This window comes from Agelaius phoeniceus, chromosome 5 (assembly GCF_051311805.1).
Source record: "Agelaius phoeniceus isolate bAgePho1 chromosome 5, bAgePho1.hap1, whole genome shotgun sequence".
Classification (NCBI taxonomy): Eukaryota; Metazoa; Chordata; class Aves; order Passeriformes; family Icteridae; genus Agelaius; species Agelaius phoeniceus.
In genome coordinates, this window is record NC_135269.1 from 58,446,937 (window position 1) to 58,470,089 (window position 23,153).

Sequence of the window (23,153 nt, forward strand, 5' to 3'; positions counted from 1 at the left end):
TATTTAGCTGGTGTAGAAAATTTAAAATTTAACTTTTTTGTAGTTAAATCCCTACAACATCAGCTTGGTGGGTTTTTTCCTACAGCATTTGAAGTAGATCTTAAGTCATCACAATGATATTTTACTCTTAAATTTTATTTTTGAGACAAGCTTATTAGTCTTTTAAAATCATCTTTGCATGTGAGGCTGTTAGTCTGCAGTTATCTTCTGGATATCTGTAATTGGTACCTTCAGGCACATCTCAATGGAATGTTTTCTTTACCCTGCCACATTTATGTTGCTTTCAGCTTGCTTAGAGGCTGTAAAACAATTTCTTCCCTTGAGGCAATACTGATTATGTTTATTTATGACATTGTCTCTGAAAGTGAGATTTTTACAATTCTCCAAGGCAGAAGTTTATTCTCAGCAATTTTCTTCCTTTACAGACTCCCTCAATAAAATAAATGGTAGTAGCAGGTATGTAAAATGGGGATCACTCTTTGGTTACAAATGAAGCTTAAGCCCTAAGCCAAGTGAGTAGGGTAACATAAGGTGTGATATCCACTACTTGTTGCCTCAGTTATCTTTCACTGCAGGATGATTTAGTGGCATTTTGCAGTGTTAACACCAGGAGTTCCCTAGATGCAAGCAGTGCTGAGATGTGAGTACACATCTCATACAGAATGTGAATGACCACTTCAGCTTGCTGGCTGGTGACAGATATGGGACAAGTGGCCAGAGGAAAGGAAGCAAAAGGGTTTGCTCCTTTTGTCTATACTGTTGTGCAAAAGAAAATTGGGACCACAGAGGCTGCTGCTGCCTAGGGTTTGTTAGGGGTGTCCAGTCCATCCCCTCTGGAATATCCCCACATTGGTGCCAGAGGAGTACTACACAAGCAAGTCATGCATTTTGTTCTGGAACACTGAGGCTTGGCACTTTAAGATGCTGAAATTATACCTCTTTGGAAGATAGGAAGATGCTCCTTAGAGCCAACAACACTGGAATAGTTTTTGGACACCAAGGAATTGTGAGAAAAAAATCCTTCTCACAACACTTCTTTTCAGCAGCAGATAAAAACTTTGACAAGTTTTCTCATTTTATTAGAATAAGAATGCCCATAAAACTGCCAACTGTGCTCTCAGCTCATGGATGTGTATCTTCTTTCCAGTATTTCAGTAGTTTAAAAATTTGTGTAAGTGGCAGACATTAAGTAAAAGACAGTGCAGATGCATAAGCAAAGATTAAAGTTTGCTAAAAGAGCTCTTGCTTTTGCTTTTTTTCCCCCCTCCTAAATGTCAGACTGTTGTATCAAGAATGGGTGTCTGGTTATACTTCAAAATATAAGGGGGTGTGGATGAGAAACAGTTCCTGTCCCTCACTGACTTCATCTCTCTTCACTGTTCTTCACCCTCCTTTCCCCAAGTTTTTTCTTAACCTCAGATCAGGTCTTACCCCACTCATCTCGTAAGACACAGCATCTCCACGGATGGATCTTCCATTCAGAGACACAGCCTGAGGTCTCAGTCTCAGGCCAAGGATGGTAATTTTGTTGTACTTCAGAGTGTCAGCTCCACGGTAGCCATCTTTAACTATTTCTGTCTTCAGCTGTCCCTGGAAAAATCCACAGAGAAAATTTTAGCACCATGACAGCTCTTTAGAGGTGACTTTCTGCACACTTAGGTTTCATCCTTGTCACTGAACATACACAATGTAGATATTGAAGTCATAAAGGAAAAAACAACAGTCACATTAATTTGTACATAAAAAAGGTTTCATGTATGATTATAAACGAAGAAAGTAAATCACATTTACAGCATTAATTGGATTACAAATAGAAAAACATGTCCAAGAAGACATATTTTTCTACTTTTAATAAATGTAAAATTTGTTCTTGTACCCATTACAGAGTACAGTGGCATATGCAAAGACAAAATCCAGACACAGAGATTCAATTAGTGACCTTAAGACAGATTTAATTAACATCCCAAACTAGCTGCTTTAAAACACTAGTATCTTCCACAAACAGCAGCTGCTAGATGTTTTGCCCCTATTTTATGTACCACATCTCCTGCTAGAAATCCCTGTTATATATATCCCAGCTTTAAAGGAACATTGTATGTCTGCAGAACTTTGTTTGCTGTACTTTTTATTTACTATACATCCCATATTTAAGGGTATACAAATAGGACATACAAAGTCATTAAACTAATTCATTTGGATCACCAGTATGACATTCCCATACATGCAAAGAAGAGGAATCATTGCATTTGTTATGTGATCAAAGTTGTTGAGGAAACAAAGATGAATTACACTGCTCAGGAAATGATGGATGGCTATGGAATCATGATTTTTTAAAAATATGCCAAGGAGAAACCCATGATGGAACCTTTTGCATAAATTAGCTTATGTTATTTCAGTAGTGCATTGTAGGAGGAGAACAGGAGCTAGATCACAGTACATGTAACTTAGGGCTGTGCTTAGACTGCTTATTTCAGGCATCCACACTAAAAATAAGTGCTAAGCCCCAGCACACTGATTTAAACTGCCTAAATAAGGAATGTTGGCTATTATTTAGCAAATGGGGAGAGGCCTGCAAAAGCCTCCAGAGCATTTTTTAGGGTACCTGTTGCAGTGTGTTTTTATTTTGCAGGTCAATGTTTGATTTGTTGTTTAGTAGTTTTTTGGGCTTTTTTCCCCTTGCTTTTGGAGTGGCAGAGACTTATCTTTGTTATTCAATTGAGCCAGGTGTCAGTTTATCTCTTTGCTACTTAGCTATTTTTCTGCCAAGTTTCAAAACCCCTTCCTCTCACATCCAGTTGTTAACCCCTCCCGTCCCAAGCAGTTTTCCTCCCCTGTATCCCTTGCCCTTGTGTTCCACCACCAGTTCCCCCGATTAGCTGAACATTGTATCCTCCCTTGAGACCTACCCCCGCCTTTATAAGCTGTTGTTTGCCCCCAGCTCATCACCTGGGTCCCCCAGACTCGGGGAGTGTAACATCAAATAAAGTAACCCAGTGCCACCCCAGGCCTGTGCTGCTGCTGTGGCCTTTTTGTTCTGCGTTGTGCCTCCACTGGTAGCTGGGATTCTGCGGAGCCCTGAAAGAGGGGGACTGTCACCCCCCCTACTGTCACCATCTAGCCGGGACATGCGACAGTTGGTGCCCTACGGTGGGTGACAAATGCCTCTGTCCTTCTGCGAGCCTCTCAGGAACCCTGGGCCAGTCCCGAGTCGGCTGACACCGGGGGGCAGCCCCGACACGGGCGACAGCGGGGAGACACTGTCTGTGTGTGCCCCGAGGGTACTGAGGGCACCTGGGCTGGCAGGGAGACACTGTCTGTGTGTGCCCCGAGGGTACTGAGGGCACCTGGGCTGGCAGGGAGACACTGTCTGTGTGTGCCCCGAGGGTGCTGAGGGCACCTGGGCTGGCAGGGAGACACTGTCTGTGTGTGCCCCGAGGGTGCTGAGGGCACCTGGGCTGGCAGGGAGACACTGTCTGTGTGTGCCCCGAGGGTGCTGAGGGCACCTGGGCTGGCAGGGAGACACTGTCTGTGTGTGCCCCGAGGGTACTGAGGGCACCTGGGCTGGGGGGAGACACTGTCTGTGTGTGCCCCGAGGGTGCTGAGGGCACCTGGGCTGGGCGCCTGTGCAGCACAAGAGACACCAGAGACATCGGTAGAAGAGAAAGGGCCGACTCTTAGCAGGGGTCAATCCAAGGGTTTATTAGGAGTCCCGAAGGAGCTCCTGCACCTCAGGGGCCTCCTGCTGAGATGTGCCAAGGTTACATTTAAAGGGAGGTGGAAACCAAAAGCAGATAACATTTTACCAACCAATGAGTGACCCTAAGGGATGGATGCTGGGGGATAGACATTTAGGACAGCGTATGGGGCAAGGCTTGGGGGGCTGACCCCTGGCCTCTGGCTCATCACTCGATGACTTGGACCAAAACTTCTGGATGGAGGGGGTGGGATGCTGAGTGATTGACAGAGAGCCAGGGTGGGGGTTTGGGGATGATCTCAGCAAGGGAGAGGGATAACACAGGTAAAGGGAGGGGGGTAGAGTCTGGGATAAACCATTTGGGAAAAATATGGGGATACAAAACAAAACTAATTCAAAGTATTACAAAGTATAAAAACACACTACGACAGGTACCTATTACATGTGCTGTCTTATTCCCTCTGGCAGAGCTCCAGCACAGAGGGAGGCTCAGTTTAGAGAGAGCACCTCCCTATGGTGTTTTATGCTGTCTCAGGTGTGGCTAAGCAGGACAGCCAGCTCAGGTGGCCACACAGACCCAGGAAGCCCAATGTAATGCTGAACTCAGCTCTCAAGCTCAGAGGCCCAAGACAGGACTCTTCAGCAGACACCATTTTCCCTGACCAAGGTCTAGAACTGGAGGTCTTGGGGAAACAGAATCACAGAATATGCTGACTTGGAAAGGACTCATAAGGATCATGGAGTCCAACTCCCTGCCCTGCACAGGGCAACAGGGTGGTCTGGATGGATGTGACTTGCTCCTCCCCAGGCATCTGACAGTTAAAGCAATTGGCCAGGAAGGTCCTGACTTCTTGTTTGAGGCATTAATGGATATCACTCAAAATCCCATAAATGCAAAGCAACATGAAGCCCTAGATCTGATGCCAGGAGCCATGGTTTCTGTACTCTGAGCAAAAAGGGTCATGAGTTTTCTTCTTACCATGTAGCTCTGATCCTATCAACTTCACCTTTTCTTCCCCCTACATTTTCACCCTGAATATTGGACCAGTTTTAGGAGAAACTTCGCTTCAGGCTATCCAGTCACTTAGTGCCTAATATATCCTTTCAAAAGCTTCCATTTTATTGAACAACCCTTCCATCACCATCCCTTTAGTACAGCATGGACCCACCTGGTACAGGCTGAGCATACCTGCCTTGTCTGCTATCCCTGGGGATCAGGACCTCCCTGCTCATCCCTGAAGCAGAGTGGATCTCATACAGGTGGATCAAGTATTCTTCTAGCCTGGTGGGCTTCATGTAAGGGGACACTTTGACTTAGGTCACTTAGTCACTATGCATATTGGAGGGGATATGCCAAGGGAATTAAAATGCCAACTGCAGTGAGACAGCACCACAGAGCAGGAGCTTGAATCATTCTCTGAGAATTAAGTGCCTGCCCTAGTCTTGAATTCTTCTTTACACTTTTGAGTTGTTTAAATGAAAATATAAATTAAAGGGTCTAATCCTGTAGCTGTTACTTTTGCAACACCCCATCCTGGGCTCAGAGTAAATGCTGTGATGTCAGACCTTGCCAGCAAATCTCTCAGGGAACAGAACTTGAGTGTTCTCCTAAAACTAGGTGTGATTAAATTATTCTTCCACATTTTTAAAGAATATAGAAATGTGCAACAAATACTAAGACTTTCATACATTTCTCATACTTGAAATTGCTATTTGAGATTGACTGTTTTCTTTATAAATACATAATAAAGACTCGACATTAAAGATTACTGGAATGCAGATAGGGAATTCAGTCATGGATTTACAAGCAGAAGTCAAATATGAGCAATGAGAAATGGAAGTGCCAGAGAAGCAACAATCTAATTTGCACAGTTCAAAATTTAATATAAAACTGGATATTGTTTTTCTGTAGCCTTACTGCAATAAATTACTATACACAGACTACCCTTTTCTTCCAAAAAAGAAGGAATATTTTTTTCTTGGTAAATCAAGAACAAAATAAGTTAAAATTAAATTTGAAGTCTACCCATGTGGTGTTAGTTCCAGGAAAATATCTCATGAACATACCAGGCTACATAATAAATCCCATTGGCTTACCCTGCATTGCTCTTGCTCCTGGAAGGCAGATCTTCTAAGAGCAATATCACAATAGGGGTTAACATGATTTTATTGTTTTGACTATTTTCTGTAGATTACTTTGGGACTTTTAGGAATACGTGGCATGAAAATCACATAATCATTTAGGTTGGAAAATACCTTTAAAGTTATCAAGTTCAACTATTAAGCCAGCACTGCCAAGTCCACCAGTAAACCATGTCCTAAGGGCCACATCTACACATCTTTTAAATAACTCCAGGGATGGTGACTTCACCACTTCTCTAAGCAGCCTGTTCCAAGGCTTGATAACCCTTTCAGTGAAGAAATTTTTCCTAAAATCGAATCTAATCCTCTCCTGGTGTAACCTGAGGCCTCTAGTCTTATCACTTATTCCTTGGAAGAAGAGACTGACCCCCATCTGGCTCACCCTCCTTTCATGCAGTTATGGATAGCAACAAGGTCTCCCCTGAGCCTTCTTTACTGCAGGCCAAACACCCCCAGCTCCCTCAGCTGCTCCCCATATGACTTGTGCTCCAGACCCTTCACCAGCTTCACTGCCCTTCTCTGAACACAGGATCTGAGGTGTGGCCTCACCAGTGACAAGTACAGAGCTACAATCATTGCCCAGTCCTGTATATTTCTGATACAAGCCAGGATGCCCTTGGCCTTCTTGGCCACATGCTGGCTCATGCTTAGAAGGCTGGGGACCAAACCATGCCATAGTCTATATACAATATCCTATTTATTACCAAATGCTAGAATTGCAGATGAAATAAGATCTCTAGGGACAGGTGATTGAAGTAGTTTTTTCTTACAGTAACTCCCACAACTTACTATCATATACTTAATGAGCTTATGGTAGACATATTTCACAGTATTTTACTCGATTGAAGCCTTGACTGTTGGGCTTTTCTACAGGTCTTTCTCAGGACATGTCTGCACAGAACTGAGTGCTGTGTGAAAGGCATCAGTGCACTGATCCTGAGCTAATCTGTTCCTGTGCTGCACAGAGCATCTGATCAGCACAGTGGGTTGCCAGAAGCATACTGGATCTCTCCACAGGACACCCACCATGGGAGCAGTGTCTGTGCTGTCAGACAAGGAAATGTAAGCTAAAGAATTGAGACTACATAATTCTCTGCACCACAAAACAAAAACATCAAGTGATAGAAGTTAAAAGGTTGCTGGAATATCCTGAAGAGAGGAATCCAGCTTTCTCCCACCTGTCAGATTGAAAGTCACTAGGTGGAACACAAGAGAAAGGTCCCTTGACCCCAGAAGCTGCAACTAAGGGGAAAAAAAAGTTGAAAATGTGGGTTTTTTCAGATTCATATTGCAGCAAGGACATTAATGACATGTGTCTCTATGATACTCAATGAAGCAGACATAAAACTGCAGGATCACAGTTGGACTATTTTGTAGCTAGCTGTAAATGAAAGCATTAGGTAGCTTACCTGGTTTATAGACTGAGCCAGAAGACAAAGATCAGCACCTTACAATGGCTACACTAAAATACAGCTACACAATGGCTACACTAAAATACAAATATGTAAGTAGGTATCTCGTATGTTGCCACTTACTTTGCTGAATGTGTATTTAGCCAAGAAGTAGTTCTCATTTTCAATAGTATCTGTCAAAACACAAAGCAAGGAGGATTGATATCAAAACAGGCAGCAAAATCCATAAGCAGTTCACATTACTGTAGCAGGCAGCTAAGGTCAAGCTAAGATGATTTGTGGGCTATTTAATCTCTTCCTCTAGTCTTGGGTTGATCTCAGGAGAACACAATGTGAGAGATTGCCCTCTCTAGCAGATCAACTGCTCCCAGTGTCACACATTTCTCTTATCAAAGCACTGACTTCAACAGTAATCAGCTTTTCACCTTCACAGAATCACAGAGTAAGATGACTTAGAAAGGACCCTCAAGTCCAACTCCCAGCCCTGCACAGCACCATTCCCAAGAGTCACACCATTTGCCTGAAAGCATAGCCCAGACACTTCTAGAACTCTGTCAGGTTGGTGCTGTGACTGCTTCCCTGGGAAGCCTGTTCCAGTGCCCAACCACCCTATGGGTGAAGAAACTTTTTCTGATATCCAACATCAACCTCCCCCAGCACAACTTCAGGCCACTCCCTTGGGTCCTGTCCCTGGTCACCACCAAGAAAAGATCAGTATCTGTCTGTCCTCTTTCCCTCATGAGGAAGTTGTAACTGCAGTGAGGTCTCCCCTCAGTCTCCTCCAGACTGTACAGACCAAGTGACCTCAGCTACTCCTCATACAGCTTCTCCTCAAGGTCCTTCGCCATCTTTGTTGCCCCTTTTAGATGCTCTCTAATAGTCCTTTTCTACACTGAGGTGCCCAAAGCTGCCCCCAGCACTCGAGATGAGGCTGCCACAGTGCAGAGCAGAGCAGGACAATCCCCTCTTGCCCAGCTGATGCTGCTGTGCCTGATGCCCCCAGCACACAGGAGGCCCTCCAGGCTGCCAGGGCACTGCTGGCTAAGGTTCAACTTTCTACTGCTCATTCTGGGGTCAGTTCTCCAGCAATTTCTAGCAGGAGGCAGTGCCATTATGCTGCTGAAAGGTGGCCCGAGGAAAGCCCTATATGCAGGTACTGCTTCATAGCAGGGGACTAGGCTTACCAATGGAATCACCATCATCCCAGAAGAGAGATCCAGAAGCTTCTCCTTGTTCATCCAGGGCAATAATGAGTCCAAATGGGTTCAGGCGGCTGTTGACAAACATGTTGAGAAGTGTCAGTACAAAGCTATGAGCACAAACCTGTCCCTTCCAAGCAACTTAACAAAAACTTCTGAACACAACTCCCATTTCTCATGACAGAAGAAAGACAACAGTGTTCACCAAAAGGACTCTAGAAGTGATGGCAAAATCTTTGCCTTGCCTTGTCCTACTGATGTCTAGATTTCTCATGTTTTGAGTGCTCATGTGGACAAGCTCCCTCCACCTTTGTGGCCTCAATGGACGATAACTGGATGAGCTGGGAGTCATAGTAAGAACTGCCTTAGTGGGAGTTATAGTAACGACTGCCTTACTATGGCTGCACAGTGCTGGCCCTCTCTTTCCTACTCAGATTAGCTTCTGAGCATGGTTCAGATTTGAGACCAGTATATTATCCATTTGCATGCGGAAATATTTTTCCTGAAGAAAGATTAGAGCTTTTCCACCTTGTTTACAGCATTTGATAAATTCACCCAAGAAGAATTTTGTTTTTCCCCTTGCATACATTTACTCTGAATGACTGACAGCAGGTCAGTGTGGCAGTAAGAGGTGCAAAAGCTTTTCTGAGCATATTTACAGAGCCAGGAGTAGGCATCCGCTGTGCTAACAGTGACGTGGGTCATCTCTGAGGTGATTTCTTCTAATGAAATGGAGCGAATACTGGTATAAAAATACTGTATTTATCACTTGGGATGGCAGCTGGGAGTTGCAGATAGTCTCTCTTCTGCACTTTCTTTTGATTGCTTTTTTGACTGTCTGTGGGTCTGACCCCCACCGTGGCTGTTGGTGACAAACACAGGTGACGTTACCTCTCAGTAGTGGTGGTGGCTGGTGCCTGCTGTGGCAGAATGTACCCTCCACGGATGTACAGAGGGATCTTGTTCAGTGGGGCAGACACAGTAGCATAGCTCTTCTTCCAGGAACTTGGCACTTTAAGACCCTACCATAAAAATTAATGCAGTTAAAAAAATGACAATCCAGGCAGTACACATACTGAAAAAGAGAGCAAGGGGTACATTTTCATTTCAGTTACATCAGTGAAAAAAACAAACTAAAATATAGATTTCAGGAGCGTTATTCTAGTTTCCTTTTTAACATGAAAGAGGATCTAGCCTCTGCAGTTATCCATATGCCTGAGATAGAAGCATCATGACTGCAAGACAGCAAATGGTCTTTAAAAATGGTATCATTATTCCATATGCTGTTAAAAAACCTCCACTCATCAAGACACTGAGCAAAAAGAAAAAAAAACTTTTGCTTCCTCTTTTTATACATACAGAGCCTGTCTCAATTCAGTTTAAGGTAAGTGATTCATAGTCATTTGGGAATGTAAACTGTAGATTTTCTTCTCTTTTAAGAACAATTCTTCCCCTTTCAAGAAGTAATTACAGCATTCAGAGAGTGAAATTTGTGTGTGTGTAGACAACCAGCATTAAGTTCTCTGCATCATCCTTTTCTGGTTTAATGCCTCAAAACCTCAAGAAAAGACTTATGTACAGAGAAAATAACAGGAAGGCTTTGCTCTTGCCCTCTGTAAATTATAATGATGATTTATGATAATTATATAATTTAGAAATCATATAATTATGATTTATTATTTTTATCCAACTTTGGTTTGGATAAGCACCATGTGCATGACAAGTGCCAAATACTGGGAGGTGGGCAATGCCAGGGGCAGGCACAAAGGCAGGGCAAGGGACAAAGGCCACTGTCCCTGTGCCCAGCCCAGCAAAGGTGTTCAGAGGGAACCATGAGGAGAGCTGAATTAAATGCTGGAGTTCACAGCATAACAGTCTCATGAAAAGGGAAAAAGGAAAGGATTGGATGAACATCCATCTGAGGACACCAGCCAAATACTGAAAAGGACCAAACTTATTTTAAAAAAAGTCTGCATTTCCTCAGAGAGCAGTTCTGCCCTGCCTGCTCCTCTACCAGGGACACTCAGGAGAGTTAACAACAGCCTGATGATCCTGGGCTCATTTCTGAAAGCTCTTTGCATCAGCTCAACTGCTCCCACTGAAGCCAAGCTGGGCTTAGCCTGCAGATTGCAGCAGAGCACTTCTGGAAATGTGGTCCTGGGGATGGCGTTGGAAAGGTCAAGGCCCTGAAGAGAAGGGACTGGCATGTCCCACAGAGCACATTGTTCTGCAGCTCTTCCAAATATGCCTTCTGTCAAAAGTGATGCATGTGCAAAAGTCCATGCACAGGAGGGTTTGTGGCATGCTCTCAGGAGTGTGGCTTAGGGTTCTGCCTCTGTCTGTGTGCATGAAAGTGTATCAGAACGAGAATTAAAAGTGGAGGGCAAAGAATGAAATCCTGGCATTTTCATGCATGTCTAGGCTGCTCTTGAAAATTCTGTTTGCTGTGTCTTAGAGTTTTACATGGCAAAAATAGAAAACAAAATGTTACTGAAAGCCGTGTCATTTATTCTCCCAGCTAGCCTCATACAGACTTTTTTTTTTCTCTAGTTTTCTTTATCTACAGATGCTGAAGTAAAAATACTGCTGAAGATTGCTAAAAGTTATTTTGCTGGAATTGTACCATTTTAAATTATTAGGAAAAAAAGTAAGAAAATTAATCTTAAAAATACATACGGTATAGTAGTCAAACCACTGTGCATCAGGGAAGTATACATCCACAGTTCTTGCTCCCTGTAATTGTTATAAAGAGATTAGTCATTTTCTTTTTGTATTTCTGATATTACATTAGCTTTATTATATTTGTGCATGGAGAGATAGATGTATGCTGAATATTCTAATAACATCAAATTTTGGATATTGTGGCTGAGTTATTGTCATAGCAGTGGACTGGTGCTGGCTAATCTATAGTACTAAACAGACAAGCCCATCCTATTTGGGGGGTTTTATTGCCATAGCCTGGGATGAGTCAATGTTACATTATTATTTTATTCTAGTACATAGCTCTATGTCTTGCAAATGCAACTGGCCTAGGTGCACTCCTCCAACATCTGAGCAGCCCTAGTGATGGCTATGGCAGCCTTTCCAAGACAGGGCTTCACCTCTGAAGGGGGAGGACACCGCTGCTCAGTGCCCCTTGCACCATTCCTGTCCCAGAAACAGGCAGAGAATGAGCTCTAGCACACAGAGGATGCAGATCCTTCTCTTCTTGTAAACAATTTAAAGTTGCAGATAAGTAATAATAAATAATAAATGTTTTGCTAATTGCACAATTACTGTACTTCATTTTGCAGCATGTGTTGTGTCAGATCGCTGCAGGGATGTCATCATGCTAAAGGCACTTTGTATTAATAACTCCAGGAACAGTTGGGATCAAAACATACTTCCATTTTTGTTACAAGTTGCTTATTCTCACAAACAGATTAATTTTTACTATCTGTGTAGATGTCTGTCCCTTTGCAGAATTATGGATTAGCCCCAAGGACTACCCCAGGAATCTTGTGGAGCAAGAAAAGTAAAGGTGGAAGAGAAGAGTTAAGGCAAAGTTACCATTTGACATTTTAGGGATTTTAGATGTATGAAAAACCCTATAAAGGCAAGATGCTCCCCTCTCCATCTCTTTTCAGTATTATGACAACCCTGGATATTCTGGGTTGTCATAAGTGTGTAACCATCATCTGAGTCATGATGATTTCAGGGCCAGGTTGGATAGGGCTTTGAGCAACTTGGCCTAGTGGGAGGTGTCCCTGCCCATGGCAGGGGGAATTGGAACTTGAGATGATCTTTAAGGTCCCTTTCCACCCAAACTATTCTATGACTCCATGATTCCATGAGCCTCACCTTCATGACTCCCTAAATAACAAACCAGTGTGCAAGGCAGTTCTCCATTCTAATTTTTTTTGATGTTGCACTTGCTCTCATCCTAGGACTTAAGGAGTGAAGGTCAAGTCATCCCTGACTCATCTTCTCTACACAAGCAGATGTCAAGCTGCAGTTTGACACAGTCACTGCTGGCCTGCACTGCCACAGTGAGGAGGTTGCTGCTCACCTCTGCCCCTGCCTGGCCAACTGGCCCAGCCCTGGCTGCCAGCTATCACACTGCAAGACCCTGCAATGTGCTGCCTTCCAAATTCTGCTTCCCTCATCACGCCACAGGCAGCCTTCATTTTGTGCTGCAGTTCTTCAAAAAATATAAGGAACTCCTTATCTAGACCCCCTATCATTTCATTTATCCTTATAATGTCCTCTTTTATTCAATTCTTTGCAGGAAGCCTCCCCTGGTTTGTCCCTTCCTCTTCATGGGAAGGGTTTTTTCCCCATCCTTTATCATCCTGCTGGTCTGAGACCCTGTGAAATCTTCTTTCTATTCTTCAGCTATTAGAAACCTGTGGGAGTCTGAAGATAAAGGACTGATGAATGAAGTGCCTCAGTGGGGTCAGAATGGTTTTAGAATTTAATTTATACTAAACTCACAGAGACAAAAGGGTTGGTTAAAAAACAAGGTAACAGTGTCCTGTTTAAACGTTTGATCATCAGCAACATCTAGAAATACATCAGCTATTCTGGCAGCATGCTGATTGCAAACAGCACTGGGATACGTCCCATGCAAATACCTAGATCTGCTCAGACATAGCTCTCTTGTGCTGCCAGCAGTCAGTGTGGGCAAGGAGAGAAACACACCCTTGCTCCAGCCAAGCAGGGAGAGCCATGTGCCCAGCACAGCAGAGGAAAATGCTGCTTTTTAAAACCTGTCCTGTTAGCAGCTCACATTATCATTATTGTTTCCATAATGACTGCCTTTGCCTGTGATGCTGGGAAACTCCTACCACAGCCCCTGAGGGCTGCAGTTCCAAAACACTGTGGGTGAGCAGTAATATGGAAACCAGTGTGCTTTCATATCTGTGTGTTTCTTCCTAGCTCAACAATTACTGCCCTGTGTGTGTCCTTGGAGACTGCTGCCAGCACAATAACAGGAGCACGTGAGGAGCAGCATCCAGCCTCTTTACATCACTTTCCTTTTTACTCACTTGGAGTAAAAGGGAAAGGCTGTGCCCTCACTTTCATCCTCCCACTTTGAGCACTGAGAAGCTCTATACTGCCTGTGCTGCTCAGAAATGTGTTCTGAAGCTTTGACAGAGGAGAGAAGAAAGGGATGGATATGAGCAAACATGCTCTGAATATCATCCAATGCCCTAAGCACCACTCATTTCTTTTATTCCAGTGTGATGGCATTTTTAATTACAGTACTTGCCTCGTCAAGAACAGGAGCAATCATAAAGGCAGATCCCCAAAGGAAGGCAGTATCTATTCCATGAGTCTCCGGATCAGAGGTAAATCTGTTTTGAAAGTTAAATACACAATGTTAATTCATAGTTGTTAGAATTTGCCAAATATTTTGATATTACTCACTGCAACAAGAAATCTGCTTCCTCAAAGTATCCTTCAACACAGCCAAATATTTTTTCTGACTGAAGGAATGCCAAAAACTGGACAGAGATTCAGATATTTCAGTAGTAGCTACCATCCCAGAGCAGACCAGGACTCTCACAAAATGATGAAGCTGATTTCTTTTCAGAACAGCAACAGTGGGAAAACAACTCACTTCTGTTCAGTGGGCTGAGACTTCATTGTAGGAGCCAATGAGCAGGACAGGGGCCAGGCCCAGGAGAGGGAACACAGAGGAAAAACATTGTGCTCTGGGATCTAAAGCATTTGTGAAAATCCTTGGATTTGGCCTCCCACAGCTTTCACAGATTTACATTTGAAATTGTTTGCAAGACAAACACAGAGCAACACTCATACATACTGTACATTTCAGCTGCCTCTCCTGAACGGATGGAAAACCTATGGCATTCAGTCCATTTTATTCAATGCACTAAACTTGTTTTGGATTCTGATCCTGTTCTCCAGAATGCTCACAGTCCTGTTTGCCTGGCATCACTTGCCTTCTCTTGGGAAGAGATCTCTATTCCACTGTGCATTAGCTAATGAAAATATTGAATAGCACCTGGCAAAGAAGAGAGATCCTTCCCAACTCAGGAACCTCCTTTCCTCCAGCATCAAATCCTTGACAATTTAAATAGGTTTTCAATCAGCTGTAAGTCTCTTCCTGAGGAAATAATTAATGGATCCCAGTTCTTATAAGAACATCACACACACAAAAAATCCACCTCTCAAATCCTCCTAAAATCAAAGTACCTTCTACTTCCTGACTTCTACTACTCCTCTGCCTCTCTGCCCCTCCAACAGCCCTGTTGCCTTGTCAGAGATGGTAACTGGTCTGCTTTTCATGCATTTTTGACAAATTCACACTGCCTATTGCATATTTACATATTCTTCTCTAAGGATGTATAAACTCCCTGTTTAAAAATTCCTTTACTGTGTCTGTTTCATGGGCTTTGCAGCTGCCAGGTCTCTGTTGAACACTGGCTGGAGCAGAGTGGTTCAGTGTCAGTACCCTGCTCCACTCCCTGCCTGCTCGAGGCAAAGGCAAACACTGCACCCAGCCCAGGCTTACAGAAATCCCCCCAAATAACTAAAGATAACTTGGCAATAAAAAGACACCTATTGAGTGCTTGGATTTCTAAAATATTGCAAACTTAGGGGAGTACATGGAACTTAAGGAAAAATGCTCTTGAAGGCATGTCTTGGGCTCTGCTTGAAAGAAACCTCAATTTGTTCAGAATTTTTTTTCTGTCCAGAACAGTAGCTCTTTTGGACACCTTAATCTTGGTCATTATTGCATTGTGACATAATACTTTTAAATGTTTATGCTTTTTGATGAATTACCTTGTCCTAAAGTTTTTGAAATCTAAAACATGAGTTTTTCTTGTCATCTCAATAGGCTCTCTGTATTTTCAATTCAACTGTAATAAAATTGTAATAGTAATAAAATATATTTTGTTGTGGGAGATTGCAGGACAAAAAGCTGATCAAGAAATTATGAATAAAGAAGAATCAATCATATTTTCCATCACATGGAAAGATGATTCTCACCCTTTAACTCAGCAGAATTTTCTCTTGCAATTATAGCAACCACTAGCACAAATTCAGCAAAAAAATAAACTTTCCTATTTTGAAACTATAAGCCATTAAAGCATGCTGTCATCTACGAAAGGTTTTGAATTCCATCTACTGCTTCCTCTGGTTAGATGTTGGCCTCTTTTCTGTCACATTTCCCCCCTGGTTAGCCATTAAACACATCTTTCCCTTCCACTAATGGATTATCACCTCACAGTCCTTTTTGGACACCTGAGGTATCAATACCTCTGCTTTATGGAGTTAAAGCCTCCAAGGCACCAAGTACATTTAATAGAATCTACTGGGATGTTGTTCTTGTTTGTTACTTGAAACGAGCCCCTAAATTTTCCAAATGGAATGAAATGTCCGCATGAAGCAGCTATTGCTTGGAGACTCCCTGCCTAGGTATAGTTGTTTTCATGGTGAGGACTCTGAACTCATAAGAACTTCACTAATGCAGGAGGTTTTAGTTTTTCTTTGTATTTTTCACAAGTAAGAGGCAAGGGTGATGTAAACTTCCATCATCCATACACTGAAAATTCTGTTTGAGTTCTCCTTCTCAAAACCCCACATTTCTCCTCCTGTTAGCATCTGGGTCACTTTCTCTGCTTGGGCAAACCTACTACTAAACCACTTAATATTACTTAGAAATAGTAAGAAATACACATTAAGTAATAGCAGTGAATAATAGTAACCAGAATTAACTACTAGTAGTAAGAATCACTTTTAACTCATTTTAGGATCTAGCTATAGCAACATTAACAAGTGATGGGGCTAGGATGCCAGCAGGGGCACTGAGGAGGGAAACATCTCCTGATGCCTACCCTACTTACATGCATTTGAGAGGTTTAATTTCCTAGTAATCCAGTAAACTCTGGTCCTGCTGACTAAGCTCCCATCAGTGTCTGTAGTGAACCTCTCAGCTCAGTTTCATTTGAAAAAAGCCTCTGCTGGTGCATCTGAGACTGATTTATAACTCTAATCAAAGCAAATTTGGAAATTTGCCAATGTGGACATGGCCCACATAGACTACAGGTATGTTGGTAATGGTCAGAAAGGCAGCTTTAATGACACTAGAGCAATTCTGTATTAGCAGAGATTAGCTAACATTAATGCCAAAACTAACTTGGGCATTTCCAATATTAACACAAACTACATTATATGAAACCATATATGAAAAAAGACCTAAAATAAATACTTTAAATAGTGTATTACCAATGGAAAATTATGAGTACCTATAAAATGCTCCCTAATTTTATCCAGTAAAATGACATTGCCAAGTAGAAAGAGAAAGGATACTTCTTTTAAAATTTATCAGTTAACCATTATGCTGAGTAAGCAAAACAGATATTTTTCAAGTATCCTTTCCATACTTGAATGGTCTGCACTTTGGTGTAGCCTCAGTTTAATTTGAAAAAAATGCCTTACCCTTTAACTAGAATGTTTTTAAGCTAAAGGGGAAAGAAAAGAACATTATGCAGTCTATGACACAGCCTGCACCAATGAAGTGAAATTGTGGCAGAGCTTCAGGCTTTCATATGGATTGTTTACACTCCTTTTGCTCAAGTCTTTGCATAAAGCATTCTGAAGTAGAAAACTAACCAAAAGCAGGTATAAAACTGATTAGAAGATTAGGACAGGGAAACTAAACCTCAGCTGGATTCCTGCTTCTTACAAAAAAGAAAAAATTAGTTGTTCCAAAAATCTGAGTTTAATTTTCAAAGTGGCTTTTCAGTCTGCATTTATTAATCTCAGTTTTGCACCTGCTTCTACACTCCAACATCTCTATCTCTGTTTTCTCTGTGTAATTTGTGGACACAGATGTGGGTTGCATAGATAGCATGCAGATCCAAATGCTAAATTGGAAAAAAACCCCAAATGCTATGGATCATTGGTCTCTCTGTATGAGGCCTTTTAGCATTCTGGATCAGAATACAGATTTCATTGATTTCATTCAAATACAGTAAATACAGGTATGAGACTCTCATTTTTGAAATAAAAAAGAACTATATATTTGCCTAAGACTAAAAATTTTCAGAATTCTTCTTTCTTAAGTTTGTCTTTTTCACCCCACTGGAAACAAATACAGGTTATATATTAATGGAAATTAATTACATATATTAAGAGTTATCTTTGTGCATATAACTCGATTGATTTACCTGTTCAACTGTTCTTTTAAAAGAGAGGATGCAATAATAATACTGTGAATATTCTCCTAAGGATATCAGCCATTGCATACATAAGAGCTCAACGACTTTGTGAGCAAATTAGAACGAAAAAGAGACTCCAAACTCACTCGTGCATCAGTGAGCGCACCACGGTGCCTCCGTGAACGTGAGACTCGTAGAACAGGGTGTACAAGTACGGCAGCAGGGAGTATCTGATCCGAAGAGTAGCACGAGATATCTTGGCAAATTCAGCTCCAAACACGGCTGGGTCTTGTTCCTGTCCAGGAAAAGCTCAGATTTGTACTAAGCATTGAAACAAACTCAGCAGAGAAGCTGTGTGCAGCATAAGGAGAGCTGTGGCTAGCATGATGCTACAGAAGCGACTGTTTAAATAAGAAAAAGCACTCATTTGCAAACTGCAAGATCTATTAAGAACAACATTCATTATTCCCAAACCAACATTTGTATAAAATTCTTAACTTGAAAAATTCCAGTGAGTTCTAAAAGATCAGGCCCCACCACAATGTATGTGAGCCCTCTACAACCACCCCTAAGCTTGTGAGAAGAGGGAAGCTGGGGCTCCATGCCTGTGCTCAGGAACAGATACCCGGCATCTAGAAATTATTTTATCCTGGAGATGCAAGCCCTCTCAGACAAAGGAGATGAAACACACAAAAAAGGGAAGACTGATAATCTGCAGATCAAAGTCAAAAGCCTAATTACATTGGCCACAAATATAAAGGCAAGTCTAGGTAAAAGAATAAACTCATAACCCTGCTGAAGCCAACAGGTGACCAAAGTCACTGTGTGTGGTACAGAAAACATTTCATCCATTCAAGAAGCTTGACTTGTCCTCCTGTGTGCCCCATTTTAGGATGCCCTGACTGACAGTGCACCCACACATCAGCAGTGCCCCTCAGCTCCTCAGTGCTCTGCTGTGGGACAGGGCATGCACTCGGTGCCACCATCAAGGGGGCAGGTTGGAGCAGCCTGTCTGTATTCACTGGCTGGTTTTGGTCCTACTCCAGCACAACCTTGACTCTCCCATGGGATAGCAGGCAGAGCACGCAGCCAAGGGCGTGCTGATATGGGAAAGAGCTACATCTCCTTTAATTTCTCCTGTCAACCTCTCCAGTGCTAAACAGCCAGCTTACAAATCACATGGCTCCCTTTCTCCTTCATGAAATCTTCCCAGAGTACTCAATTTTCTCATTGAAGCTGCAGACTATATGTAGAATTCCAAGGACAATGAAATGCAAAAGTAACAGAAGTAACAAAGCTGTTTATATTATCTAGTGCTTTTCAGACAAGAAAAATATTAATTCATCTGTTTGAAATACCCAATGAATTAGGTAAAGTGGGTATTTAAGATTTTATGTTAACACTAACCTAATGTTAATTAAATTCAATATTTAAGTAAAATTTCACCATTATTATGTTTATATCAGAATTACTCACTAAGAATACTCCCTGCTGGCTCTGAGCTTCAGAGCATCCATCTATTATTTCAAAAATTGCACTATATTTTTACCAGTGTTCTGACACTGTACAAACACTGCTTAATGTCACAAAAAACCAGTCAGACTTCTTAGGTGATGTTGAGTCACCCAAAATGCCTGTTCATTTCTTTCCGTGAACACAATATTTTAAATGGATCTAAGTAATCCAATAAAACCAAATATATCTCTCAGTTGCAGCACCCATCATATACACCCATTGCTCTCTTCTTGTTTATTAAATTGTACATATGAGATTGATATATCCACTCACCCAGGTCAGACTCTGTTTGCATGCTCAAAGGGCCAAGCAACCATATAAATATATATATATACACATACATATATATATATATATATATGTACACCTCTAACTTTAGTGGAGAGGCAAATGGAAAATATTTCTCAATATCAACAGCTAATGCCTCACAGACATTTCTTCTCCTACAAAGAAATACCTCAGGGATCTACAGGCTAATTCCTGAGCCTCTTAATGATAGTACTATGGTTTATTATTCCTGCATTTGCCCAGTTGCTGAACATCCATAATACTTTCATGGAGAGACAAAGGTCTCCCTGGGAGTGTAAATGTTGCAGCATTTTGATGATGCAACTTCAAAGAAACTGAAGGTTAGCAAATAACCTGAGCTCCAGCATTGCACAGATCAGTTTACAGAAGGAAAAAACCCAAACACTTCTTGAACAAGCAGAACCATTTCATCATGGTTGCAGATAAATACAGAATAATTACAAAGGCTGCAAGACCTTCAAACTTCATAGCTAAAAATGACCTGATACTTCTTTCTGTTTGCAACAAGTCTTTAAAGGACTTTTATGGTGTTGAAACCAGGGCATGGAACTGGACTAAGGCTGCACTTTTTCATTCATCTCATGGCTCATTAGCCTTTTCTGGTCTTGGCTGCTGCTTGGCTGATAATGATGTCACTGTTGGTGCCTCTCCCTGGAATTCTCACATGTTTGTAACTTGCTTTTAAACAGCAAGCATGGTGTATAATGATCTCTCTCCCCTCCCTGCAATACTTACTATAATTACAGAAGTATTGAAACAAAAGTTGCAGCAATCAAGGGAGTAGGAAGATATCCCAACACTCATTGGCTCTTAAATAAAACCTGGGTTTCAGTAGGTAAAAATGAAACAGATTAATTTTACCAACAGCGTGAGAAGACCGGTGTTTTTATGTTATCTTTACATTATGGATGGGAAAAAATTACATTTCACTGTTAATTCCTGCTCTCAGTGCCGCACTCTTTTTCACCTACTGCTCCAGTTTACCCAAGAATGGCAGGTTAATTTTGGAGAAAGCAACACAAATCACTGTCCACATAATTGTAATCATAGGCTACAGCTTTATGTAACTTTGTTTACTTACCATGTTTCCCTCTGAATTGTGGTTTCGGGAAAATGGATAGAAAGAGCCAAGCTGCATCCAGCGCAGGCAGAGTTCATAGGTAGTGTTGTAGTTAAACCCACAGATATCAGCACCAATCTAAGGAAAAATTAAATTGCGTTTGTGATTGTGTTTGTGAAAATTAAATTGTGTTTATGATGGAGGCCCCAAAAGAGAGACTACAGAAATTTGCTAATAAAAATAATTTTTGGAAATAAATCCCTGTTTCTAACTATTTTACAAGAATGCTCTATAATGATACAAATTTTTCTGACTGAGGTTTACTGTCTCCTAGAGCACTAAGTTCACTGTGGAAGATCTGACTGTATTTCAATAATTCTACAAATTCTCCATCCCAACTTGCAAACCCAGAAATATATAAAGGAGCCCTACTCCTAGAGTACATAATTTGAAATCCTAGAGTACATAATACAAAGAGATTGGTTTTGGATGGCATACATTAAGTCAGTCTGAATCGTGCAGTGCTGTTTTTGTTTCCCTTCAGCAGCCGAGACTGACATTTAGCCTTTTAATCTGCAGTTCCTTAGGCTATGGGGGCTGTTACTGCTGGCCATCTCAAGCAGCTTGTTTCAGAGAACATTTGAGCTAATTTGAAGTGATACAGTGTATAAGCCAGCACCTGCCTAGAGGATGCCAGACTTACATAGGGAATGCCAAAGAGGTTGAATTCCATGATTCCAATGATGGAGCGGCGCAGGTCCTTCCACAGAGAGAAGTTGTCACCAAGCCAGTGAGCGCTGTGCTTGCCACTGCCAACAAACGTAGACCGGCTCAAGACAAACGGCCGCTTTCCAGTAGCCTGCTTGACAACACTGCAGAGAAATGCAACAAGATCATCAAAAACAGGAATGGCAACCAAAACATCTTCAAATCAACCTGGGCGTTCAGGCACAATTTTATCTGAAAGGGTATCACCATGAAACAATTATTATTGTGATCCCTACTCACATGCAAATGTGGCTGCAAAACTGCAAATAAAAGGAAGATTTACACAGTGGCCAAAACAAAACAAACAACAAACAAAAATCTATCTGATTCACTAAACAATTTCTCTCAGGTATTTTAATCTTCCTAAATCATAATTTGTGTTTATTATTATATACAAATTTATTCTCAGCAGTGTCTCAAAATGAAAATTCAAACCATAATTTCCTTTCTATACTAGTATATTTACTTAAGTGTCCAATTAGTTCCTAAAAAAGAATATAATATGTATTTTTTTCAACACAGGATTTATTTGGAGATTTGTATTGGTAAATAAAGTTCCAATATCCAGGAATTAAAAACCAAAAAACCAAAACCACAATAAAATATCAAAAGTATATCTAAACATCTTATAAAAAATAAGCAACCAATATAGAAAACAAACCTGTAATCATTCAAAATGCCACTCCATCCTTGTAGTATTTTCTCTGGTTTCCTGTCTTTTTTGATATATGATGTTTCATTACAGATTTAGTGGTACAATGAATTTATCTTTGCTTTTTGAAAATAATTTTGCTGTGTCACCAGAAAATCAAGAGGATGTGCCTTACAAACAAATCTATTACAAAATTCCTCAGAATAGGATACTCTTTGTACATAATTGTAAACTACAGTATTTTATATTGCAGGAACCCAAATTCAACTCTTCTTTAATATGATTTGGGCAACACAATTTAGATTCTCTTGGAAATTCTAGCATGAAATATCAATCATGTTGTTCACCATCTACTTCTTTCTCCCTTTTCTTAATGAGATTTCATCAAGAGTTCTTTCACCTGTATTCATCATGGCCCAGTGTTTGCTCTTGGCTCTGTAATGGCACAGAGACTTTAGTGTTTCAACACTTGCTTCTGAAGCAAAAAAAACCCAGCAGCTTTCATGGAAGAAAGCTGAATGTATTAACCTTAGGGGCCATATGCAGCAAGAGGTGCAGTTCTTTAACTGTGAGGGACCTGCTGGTTCTGGTTTGCAGGTGCACTGTTGGGCCAATAACTGCACAAGACTCCATGTGCTTCATACAAATGTTATTTTGGAGCTTTTCATGGATGTCTTGAGCAGGAGTGCTCTCCTCTGGCTGCCTTTGGCTCCATTTGCAAATACAGGTGCTAATGAGGGCAATATCAGATCAACTCAACTATGATCCAGAGCTGCAAAAACAATTTGTAACAAGTAATTTATTGAATAATTTCAGTCTTTCACAAACCATTGCAGAGCAGGTCCTAATGTTGTCAAATGCATTTGTTGATTTAAATTATTTACAGAATATCATGTGAAAATAACTCTTGGCATTAAGCTATGCACAAACTGATTGCTGCTAGTTTATGTATTCAAATTCAAACCATTTGACAGAGGCCAGATGACACATCTCCTATTCTCTGTCTGCTTTAGAATAATTCTTAGAATTGTGTTTTTATATGATTATGAAATTGTCATTCATTTTCATCCAATATCCTGCAATTGATGCTGGGTGCTAAATATTCCTGTCAGTAATTTCATTTAATATATTCTTTGTGAAGAGTGAATGCAGAAAGGATATACAACCAGCCTTGAAAGGAAATCTATTTGAGAAACCCAAATGAATATGTACAAAAAATACTTCAGCAAAGT

The 23,153-nt window shown here is 41.3% G+C and overlaps 1 protein-coding gene across 1 annotated transcript in view; it reads right to left on the reverse strand.

The window, feature by feature from the left end:
* The window catches only part of LOC129119334 (sucrase-isomaltase, intestinal-like), a 58,874-nt gene that overhangs the window by 1,481 nt on the left and 34,240 nt on the right, over window positions 1-23,153 (reverse strand). The window contains exons 13-21 of the mRNA XM_077178012.1: window positions 21,205-21,373; window positions 20,523-20,639; window positions 17,764-17,912; window positions 13,699-13,783; window positions 11,124-11,180; window positions 9,339-9,469; window positions 8,433-8,521; window positions 7,372-7,421; window positions 1,432-1,590 (exon numbers count right to left, since the gene is read on the reverse strand). Of these exons, the coding sequence (XP_077034127.1) occupies window positions 1,432-1,590; window positions 7,372-7,421; window positions 8,433-8,521; window positions 9,339-9,469; window positions 11,124-11,180; window positions 13,699-13,783; window positions 17,764-17,912; window positions 20,523-20,639; window positions 21,205-21,373 (1,006 nt within the window). The remainder of the gene's footprint in view (window positions 1-1,431; window positions 1,591-7,371; window positions 7,422-8,432; window positions 8,522-9,338; window positions 9,470-11,123; window positions 11,181-13,698; window positions 13,784-17,763; window positions 17,913-20,522; window positions 20,640-21,204; window positions 21,374-23,153) is intronic.